Here is a 10430-nt window from a genome sequence, read left to right as displayed (position 1 = left end):
ACCGTAAAAATTGGAAAAGAGAGTAGCAAGGGCAAAATTCACCGGGAAGAATTAGAAAACGAATGAAGATACTTGAGGGGATTTAGATACATGAGAACGAAGAGATCCCGAACTGATTAAAGGTTATTTGAGCGATGCACCGGTAAGATTTGGAGAATGATAGCTACACGCTGAGAATGAAGAATTATGACATGATGGCCTTCGGAGGAAAGAAATGGGAACAATTCATGAAATGCTCCGGATGGTAAGAAAAGAAATCTCACAATCAAAACAATTATGAGGATAGCATGAAGCTAGAACCATGAATCTTCAAGAGAATGGACCAAGATTTAGAGGAAAACACTTCTTCGGTCTTCACATGTTGAGAATGATGACGAGAACCACCACCAAAATGTTGAGAAACTCCGGAAGGATTAAAAGAGGAAAGGTTGAGCCAAAGATGAAAAGAATTTGAAAGCGACCTTGGAGAAGGCATGTGACTGATGAAAATTCATTCTTACATCAAACTTTGAAAAGAATTTTAGAAGCTCTGGGAAAATTAGAAGAGTCAGGTATGATCCTGGGAAAAGACCTGTGGGTTAGGGCCCACTCAAAAGAAAACACCGTTGGAAATAATTTTAAAGAGAGATTGCACCGGTTGAATTAAATGGCTTGAATGAGATAACAATCTCCAAATAGCTTGAACGGATTAAGAATGGAAACACAGATCTTCTGAGATATCTTCAACACTCTGGAACAAATGAATAGCAAGAGGTGAGTGATTGAGAGGTGCACCGGCATGAGAAAGCATTTAACACGAGGAAAGGAATATGATCAACATTGAAAGCTTGAGTTGGATCCACCGGAGAAGAAAAAGAAACGAAGGATGATGAACTTGAAACTGTTGAGCATCTTCATGGGAAATCACCGGATAAGAACATCGAAAGAAAAGAATGAAGAGACTTCTCTCAAATAAAAGGATACATGATTAAGAAATCTGAGTCCTTGAAGAAAAAGGGTGGGAGGGCGGGAAACAAAGGCAGCTTGGGGACGGATGAAACAAACACTGGTGAGAAAACTTAGAATTGATCTCACCAATGTTGAAATGATCGGATCCACTTGAAGAGAAGCACACCGGTTGGAAAGAATTAACATGACGACCTCAAAGAACACGAAGGATTAGTACTCCCATAAAAATATGAGAACACCATTTAGAAAAGGTATGGAATCAACACTTGACATTGAAGCAACTCGAATACCACAAATAAAACAAAACAAAGGATTTGGTTTGCAGAATAAGCCGGAACAAATACATATGATAGAGATTTATCCAATCCCATATCAGGCATCTGTCGGAAATATAATCTAGGAGCTACTTGAATTCCCACCTATAAACTCCCGAAACTTCCTGGTTATGCGATCTGGTGTTGGGGATACAGGGGAAGCAATAAATATCTCACCCAAACTAACAATACCTACATCCAAGTTGTATCCATCTGTCAACACATAACCAAGAAACCTTCGGAAATCGTGTACCTCAACCTTCGAAAAGCATCCGTTATACGAGTTATGGCAATACTCCCGAACTCCCGCCCCAGTACTGGGTGGCGTCGGGGTTATCACACCAACAACTGCATAAAAGAGATTTTCGATGTCGGCAAAACTCAGGTATTCCAGAACTGCAACGATAAAATTGTGACGACAACACCTCGGAGTTCAAGTCCCCGGGTCACTGCCACATAAAAGACAGGAGGCATCAAGAACAATGTTCTCGTCACAAAACCATCGGAATGATTCCAAGATACCCACGTGATCCTAAAAAAATTGTGAAAAATTGAGGAGAGGAAAGACAAAACATCTACGTCAAGAGTCCTCACCAGAGCGACGAAGGGGGATGAGGAGTAAAAAGAATCCTACTCTCCGATATATATAATCCTAAGACTCAAAATAGTTTTTTTTTTCTGGACTCAACAACGGCCAACAATCAAGGGGGCTCCTATGGTCGGTCGAGGCTCTGATACCAACTTGTCACGCCCAATATGTGATACTATCCTAAAGAGACTCGAAGGTCCCACCAAGGATAGAACCGCATATTGAAACACTTTTGCAAGGTGGATATCATTACATCAACATTACATAATAGATGGGGATACATACCAGAAGCATACAAAGCCACACGAATACAACATCATCTTACATAAGAGCACCATCCGATTACGGATGAAACACAAACAGAAACTCAAACGACATCCACCCTGCGAGCCCAGGCTGCCGGCCTGGAACCTATCCCCTGATCGAAGAAGCAGAAGAAGAACTCGACGCAAGCAAGCATCGCTCTCACGTCGTGATCATCGCATAACCTGTACCTGCAACTATTGTTGTAGTAATCTGTGAGCCACGAGGACTCAGCAATCCCATTACCATGGGTATCAAGACTAGCAAAGCTTAATGGGAAAGGAAGGGGTAAAATGGTGAGGTTGCAGCAGCGGCTAAGCAAGTATGGTGGCTAACATACGCAAAATAAGAGCGAGACGAGAGCAAAAGGAACGGTCGTGAAGCTAGCAATGATCAAGAAGTGATCCTGAACTCCTACTTACGTCAATCATAACCCAAAACTGTGTTCACTTCCCGGACTCCGCCGAAAAGAGACCATCACGGCTACACACACGGTTGATGCGTTTTAATTCGGATCTGGTGTCAAGTTATCTACAACCGGACATTAACAAATTCCCATCTGCCCATAACCGCGGGCACGGCTCTCAAAAGTTTATACCCTGCAGGGGTGTCCCAACTTAGCCCATGATAAGCTCTTGCGGTCAATGAAGGATATTCCTTCTCCCAGGAAGACCCGATCAGACTCGGAATCCCGGTTTACAAGACATTTCGACGATGGTAAAACAAGACCAGCAAAGCCGCCCGATGTGCCGACAAATCCTGATAGGAGCTGCACATATCTCGTTCTCATGGCACACCGGATAGGTCAGCCTACGAGTAAAACCAGCCCTCGAGTTGCCCCGAGGTGGCCCCGCAGTCTGCCCGTTTCGGACCAACACTCGAAGGAGCACTGGCCCGGGGGGGTTAAAATAAAGATGACCCTCGGGCTCTAGAAACCCAAGGGAAAAAGGGCTAGGTGAGGCAAATGGTAAAACCAAGGTTGGGCCTTGCTGGAGGAGTTTTATTTAAAGCGAACTGTCAAGGGGGTCCCATAAATCACCCAACCGCGTAAGGAACGCAAAATCCAGGAACATAACACCAGTATGACGGAAACTAGGGCGGCACGAGTGGAACAAAATACCAGGCATAAGGCCAAGCCTTCCACCCTTTACCAAGTATATAGATGCATTAATAATATAAGAGATATTGTGATATCCCAACATAAACATGTCCACCATGGAGCAATCTTCAACTTCACCTGCAACTAACAACGCTATAAGAGGGGTTGAGCAAAGCGGTAACATAGCCAAGCAATGGTTTGCTAGGAAGGGTGTCAAAGGTTAGAGGTTCATGGCAATTTGGGAGGCTTGATGAGCAAAAGATAGGTATCGCAGCATAGCAATAGAACAAAGCAACTAGCATAGCAATGATAGTAGTGAGATCCAGGGTAGCGGTCATCTTGCCTGAGATCCCGCAAGGAAGAAGAACGAGTCCATGAAGTAAATGAACCAACGTAGCCGAACGAATCCTCACGAACGCAACGTTACCGGAACTAAGAAGCAACACCGGAAAGAAGCAAACAACATAGTAAACAACCATCACATAATCATGGCATGATGCGCGACCAAGTATGATGCATGTCGGGTTTAATGAGGCATGGCATGGCAAAGTGCAACAAACAATTCTACAAGTTAAATGGAGCTCAATATGCAACGAGTTGTATATTGACGAAACACCACATTGACATATTTAGTTTAATCTTGTTTATGTACCCAACAATATTAAATGTTGTTAAACATGGCAAGAGGTGAAACATAAGTAAACTAACTATCTAGGCAAGTTTAAATGGGGTCGGAACAACAAACAACAATTCCGGAAAATCCTCATGTGCAATTTATGAATTTGGTACTGATCTGCCCTAAAACATATTTTATTGTTGTTAAACAGGAAAATAAAGTGCACCATGTTAAACTAGGCATTTTTCCACCCCATTTACATATAAAGTTTATTAAATTCAGAGGTACGGTTATTTAGTTACGAAATAAATCATTTTAGCATGGCATTTATGCAAAATTAAATAAACAGCAAGTTAAACGTATTTAACATGGATGAAAGTGGCAAATTATTAATCTACACAAAATTCTAAGCATTTTACATGTATAAGTTATTTACAAATGATGCACGGTTCTGGAATTATTATATGCATGAAGTGCAAGGGGTTATCTGCAAACTGTTAAATCACTGGATAAATGGATAAATTCGCAGTAAGGGAAAAAAACTACACGAGCCAAAACTGGCTGGGCCAAAGTGCACAGAAGAGGGGGCGGGGTCTGCTCACCCTGGGCCAAGGCCCGGTACGGTGGTGAGGGAGGCCTGCAGGGACGCGTCTAGAGGCAACGACGCAGTCAACGGGCGTTGCGGGACTTGGCGCTGGTCATCCTTCTCGCACGCAGAAGCAGGGGAACCGCACAACGAAGAGGCAACGGGCGGCGTGGCGCGAGGAGACCGGGCGGAGCTCGTCATGGACGCTGAGAGGAAATGGATCCGGCGGCGAGGCTGGTCAGAGGCTCTGGTGTCCAGAGGAAGCGGACGCGCTCCGGTGCTCGTGTAGAGGAGGCAGAGGAACTTGGTGTGGCGGCTCCAGGCGATGTATGCGCGACGGCGGCAAGTCTTGGCGAGGGCGCAGGCAGCGGCGGAGCTCGGGCCCTGAGATGTTGGCGAGGTGGCCGTCCGGGCGAGAAGACGAGTGCGGGGTCGAGTGCTGCTGCAGGGTGCTCGTCTCCCGTGCAGCTCGGGTGTGAGGGGGTCAGGAGGTCGAGGAAGCAGGGTCACGTCTGGGTGGCCTGAAGGTCGAGGTCGCCGTCGGGATCGGGCGTCCATGGCGGTTTCCTGTACACGGAGAGTCAAGAGGGAGTTGAGCAGGGATGTGGAGAAGAAAAGAAGGAAGGAGGATAAGGGCAGCGCGCGAGGGACTGATCTGGTGGTTGCCGGCGGCGGCGCTGGTCGTCGGACGGCGAGGCGAGGAGGGGTCCAGGGACGAGGCAGAGGAGGCTGCAGGCGCTGTGGTTGGTGGATCGAGAGGAGTGGCTGGTTGGATCAGTGGCAAAATCGAGGAGGGGAAGGTGGTGGCTGCTGATTTGGAGCGGGGGAGATCCCGAGGAAGAGGGGAGTTGGTCGGGTGGCGGCGGATGGAAAGGAATGGATGGAACAGCTCCCCTAGATTTTAGGGTTGCTCTATTTATATAGTAAGTAGGCTAGGTTTTGGGGATATTTGATCCCTCCGATTTTTAATCGGACGATTGAGAAAAATAGGCTAGGGAGTCCAAATAAGAAAACGGGGTTGTTTTATAGACGTTAGGGGATGATCCGGATCCAACGGTGACGACTGCTCCGGTCGGGTTCGGGAAAGGTTTCAGACGCGCACGCGAGGGGGGGTTTGGTCGTCACGGTCAAGAGGGAAGCAAAAACCCGATTGGTCTGGAACGGTCAGCGCGGGCAAGGCGATCCGAGGGAAGGTGATGAAGGCAAAAGGGAGAAACGGCAACGACGAACGAATGCAAGTTTTAAGAAAACGATGCCGATGCAATGCGAATGATGACATGAGACGAGATGCATAACAAGAACAAAATGCAAAAGAACAGACAAAAACCCAACCACGAAGGAAATATCATATCGCATCTCCGGAAAAGGCAAGAGTTGGAGTTACAAATATGGAAAGTTGTATCCGGGGCGTTACAGCATCATCCCGCAACTAACTCATTAGTCACATTGCTTGCAAGGCTTATAGTGATGTGCATTACTGAGAGGGCCTAGAGATACCTCTTCGACAATCGGAGTGACAACTCCTAATCTCGATCTATGCCAACTCAACAAACACCATCGGAGACACCTGTATAGCATCTTTATAATCACCCAGTTACGTTGTGACGTTTGATAGCACACAAAGTGTTCCTCCGGTATTCGGGAGTTGCATAATCTCATGGTCATAGAAACATGTATAAGTCATGAAGAAAGCAATAGCAACATACTAAATGACCAAGTGCTAAGCTAACGGAATGGGTCAAGTCAATCACATCATTCTCTAATGATGTGATCCCGTTCATCAAATGACAACTCATGTCTATGGCTAGGAAACTTAACCATCTTTGATTAACGAGCTAGTCAAGTAGAGGCATACTAGTGACACTCTGTTTGTCTATGTATTCACACATGTACTAAGTTTCCAGTTAATACAATTCTAGCATGAATAATAAACATTTATCATGATATAAGGAAATATAAATAACAACTTTATTATTACCGCTAGGGCATATCTCCTTCATCAACATGGGACGTCGCAACCGTGTCGTTCTCCGCATCGGGGCCCCGACCAGATCTGCCACCGTGATGGCATAGTGCCACTGCGATGGCCGGGCAGCGGGCTGGTGATGGCGATTTTTCGGGACAGAAATTGGATCGGGGGAGACGGTTAGGGTACGGGGCGGGGACGCGGAGTGTACCTGGGCAGAGTGTCCCGAGCACGTACCTGGGCAGCGTGTCCCAGCGGCGCACGGCAGAGGCGGGGCTGGGCCGCGGATCGGTGACAGAGGAAGGCCCAGGTGACAACCGGGATTGCGGCGCTAGAAGTGGACCACTGCGCTGGTCGGCGATGGGTGAGACGACGACGACAAAAGGAGTGGTGCAGGGAAGGGACAGCGGCGCCTCTCATGCCCGTGCCACGTGCTCGATCTGGGTGGCACCCATGCCGCCACGATGTGGGGCAAGCGAGAGCAGACACGGGAGGAGAGGACGGGGGGCGGCGACGGCGCAGGAGGACGGGGGGCGGCGAACGGCGCGGGCGGATCAGCGAATGGCGTGCCCGCCCCTTGCTGTGGCGTCGGATGGGAGGAGGAGGAGGGGCGAGAGGTCGCGCGGGGGTGCGCGTGCGTTGTTGGCAGTTTTTCTTTCTCGAATGGCAGCCAGGTCAACGATCGATGGATATTAGTAGCTTGATGCTCCCTCCATTCCCTTATACAAGGCCACAAACTCATATTACAGGTAACAAGGTAAAATTTAATAACATCTTTGCAAGTCAACTCTTCTTTTCGTTAATCGGGATCATTAATACGCCCGCATGCATGCAAGGAAGGAATGGGAAGAAAATAATACAGTGTCATATGACTACGTGCATGCAAGTATTAAATAAGTTGGTAGTACGAGGAAATATCATTAATTTTTGTCTACCATTAATTTTTGCCTCAATTATAGCGTTAACCATCGGTGGATTAGGGGACATTAGATCTTGTAAATGGATGGATTATATTGTTTGCTGTAGGGGACCAAACTTTTCTATGTTCTATTTCCATGTACGAGGAAAAAAAGGCTAGTTTCATCAGTAAAGCTCATCTCTACTTTTATAAAAAACAGAGTTGGTGATGATAGTATGCCTATCATCCTACAATATAGGCCGTCTGATCTATATCTGACGGATAGAAGAAAACTATGACAATTTTGCAAAAGAAATACCCGCACCCCTCCTCACATTTGCAAATAAGGCCTTCCCTCGTTCATTCTTATCTCCCACAAGTAAAACTACTCATATAAATGCATTTTGATGTTTCTTGCAAAGCACGGGCATCTTGCTAGTCATAAATCAAGCGTATCAACACTGCGTACAAAATGATATTTTTTGTTAGGCTTGTCAAATACTTCTTCCATCCCATAATATAAGATCTTATTGCATCCAATATGCGAGTAGATGTAATAAGATCTCACATTATGGGACAGAGGGAGTAGATGTTTGGTGCAGTTTTACAAGGTTCTTCTGAAAATACAAACTGAAAATTATTTAAAAAGGCAATTTTTAGCCAGGAATGTTTGGACGAGAATGTTAATTGAATATACATCCCACAAAGATAGAATACATTGCCCTTCGGCATTGTGCGAAAGTTAACTCTCCAGGATACTCAGTATGTAAAGCCCTCATGACTTGGCACTGTGCTGAACTTTCTGGCTACTGTTGCAAGCAAAGTCAGTCAAATTTGTCAATCCTAATTTCATCGCACTAGATCGAACTTGTACTGATCAAAGTGACAAGTATGGACATATGAGCCTTAACTAGATCCGGACATTGCGCTTTTGGACTTTTGCCTTCTCAGCATCAATGATAGACTCAACCTGTTTAACAGCATCCTCAAGCTTCCCTTCAGCATTGACAACAATGTAGTCAAAATATTTCATCCGTCTCACCTCCTCTCTGGCTGTTGCAATTCTGACAAGAAGCATGTCTGTAGTTTCAGTTTTACGGTGAATGAGCCTTTTGACAAGTGCCTCCTCGCTCTCTGCAACTAGGAAGATGAAAATTGCAGATTCGCCAAGTATCTCTCTCAAAGTTGCTGCTCCTTGAATGTCCACTCTCAAGACAATGTCATGTCCTTTGGCCATGTAATCGCGGATCTGCGTGTCAAAAGTAATAAATACGAGTGCTTAAGCCAGATGGATAGTTCACCCAATCTAGTATTCTACCGGAAAAAGGCCAATCATAATTTCTTAGGTTCTATGAACTTTGCTAGTCATTAACTGATATGATCAAATGGAGTTTCATGTGCACTTTAGATTAAAATGCTTGTGTTGTGAAGTTGGGTTGTGGACATTTTGATGGGAAAACTAGTATTCCACACTGTTTGTTTGTTTAGAAGTCATAAAATTCAGTTACCAGATATAGGTCAAGAGAGCATAACTATTACTTAAACTTTACCATCAAGAACAAACAGGACAGGTAACCAAATGATATGTGATATGCAGTTATCACGCATTAGTACAAAGAACTGGAGAGGAAACACAAGGAAAGGAAATATGTGCCTGCAGCTGAGAATTGGCATCAGCAGGTTCGACAATCTATACTATGGTTGAAGCTGTGTCACAGCTACAAATATACAGCATAACTGTTGATACTGTTTACATGGCTGTAAATATTTGGAAACGTTATAAGCTTATATCTATATAATTTTCAGGCAATCAACCAAACATATGTTTGCAGACAACTTATATTATACTTTGGTGATCAACCCAACAACACATGAGGACAATTCTGGTTTCTGTAAGACTAATATGAGCAGCCTTCTTGTTCTAGTAGTACTGATTGACAGAGATATTGAACAAGCCTGGTTTAGATATAATGTAGAAAAGGTGAAGTAGTAGCACACCTGCTGCTTGGGAATCCCCTTATATTCCCCATAAACAAGCGCGTACTCAAGCAATTCCTCCCTTTCAATCATGGTGAGGAACGCCTCCTTGGTGACAAAGTGATAGTCCTTCCCGTCAACTTCACCCGGCCGAATTGCTCTGCTCGTCGCGGTAACCACAAAATGGATCTCTTCCCTCTCCTCTTGCAGCCTCTGGTGAACAATTCAAACCCGACATTTCAAAGCCGAACAGGCAACCAAACAAACACCAAGGCCGCATTACAAGAAGGGTAGGGGTTGCGCGGCATCACCTTGATGACTGCATCCTTCCCGACGCCGCTCGGGCCACTGACGACGAGGATCATCGGCTCCGGCGGTGGCGCCAGCGGTTCGGAGCTAAACGTCGTGCCCAGCGCCGCCTCCAACCCCCGGAACAGCTGATCCTACAATGCCACATCACAACACAAACACCACAATAAGCTTTAGGTGGAGGTGAGAGAAATCTGACAGCCACGGGAACATGGAATCAGACCAATACCTTGTCAGAGAAGGACGGGGGCGGCGGAGGAGGCGGCGGCGGGAGACGGGAAGAGTGGTGCCACCCGGAGGAGGAGGAGGAGGAGGACATGAGGCGGCGTGGCGGGGCGCGGGAGGCCGGAGCGGGCCGGGGTGGAAGGGGGCATCTCGCAAGGAAGGCGGAGCGAGCGAGGGCGGAGGAGAAGCGCCTGGAGAGAAGCATCGGGAAGGTTGCGCGACGAGAGGAAGGGGCGTGGGGAGAGGGGCGGAGGATGTGGGGATTGCGGGATTGGAAAGGGAGACGAAGGAGGAGAGGGGTTTGAGGGGTTTTTGACGGCAGCGATTGGTGAGATTCGTGTTAGTCAGATCATGATGTCCGTGAGGGCAAGCGCGGGTATACTAGTGTGACATTAGGGCATCTCTAATGCTAACCCTCAAATCGCTTGCATCGGTTCGGACCAAACGCAGTACCCTATCGATCCATGAAAAGGTACTCCACGACAGCAAACTCAAACACCGTATCAAGGCAGCGCCCCCTCCGGTCGTCGTCGCTCCACCATCCCTTCCTCCCTCTCGTGCCGCCCACGGATGTTGAGTCACCAGATTCCGCCCAAGCCG

The 10430-nt window shown here is 46.7% G+C and overlaps 1 protein-coding gene across 1 annotated transcript; it reads right to left on the bottom strand.

The window, feature by feature from the left end:
- Positions 1-8108: 8108 nt before the first annotated feature.
- LOC119290669 (guanylate kinase 2, chloroplastic/mitochondrial-like) lies at positions 8109-10123 on the bottom strand. Its single transcript, XM_037569303.1, has 4 exons — positions 9835-10123; positions 9608-9739; positions 9318-9509; positions 8109-8568 (listed from the first exon to the last, which is right to left on the bottom strand). The coding sequence occupies exons 1-4, from the start codon at positions 10033-10035 to the stop codon at positions 8230-8232; spliced, it is 864 nt and encodes a 287-aa protein (XP_037425200.1). The 5' UTR covers positions 10036-10123; the 3' UTR covers positions 8109-8229.
- Positions 10124-10430: the final 307 nt, after the last annotated feature.

Source organism: Triticum dicoccoides, chromosome 4B (genome assembly GCF_002162155.2).
Source record: "Triticum dicoccoides isolate Atlit2015 ecotype Zavitan chromosome 4B, WEW_v2.0, whole genome shotgun sequence".
NCBI lineage: Eukaryota > Viridiplantae > Streptophyta > Magnoliopsida > Poales > Poaceae > Triticum > Triticum dicoccoides.
This window is presented reverse-complemented; position numbering and strand designations above follow the sequence as displayed.

Excerpts from the sequence above, each read along its gene's own strand:
- LOC119290669 (XM_037569303.1), bottom strand. The coding sequence starts at position 10,035 with ATGCTTCTCTCCAGGCGCTTCTCCTCCGCCCTCGCTCGCTCCGCCTTC. Across the intron at positions 9,740-9,834 it reads CCCCGTCCTTCTCTGACAAG|GATCAGCTGTTCCGGGGGTT; the intron begins GTATTGGTCTGA and ends GTGGCATTGTAG. Across the intron at positions 8,569-9,317 it reads AGGGGATTCCCAAGCAGCAG|ATCCGCGATTACATGGCCAA; the intron begins GTGTGCTACTAC and ends TTTGACACGCAG.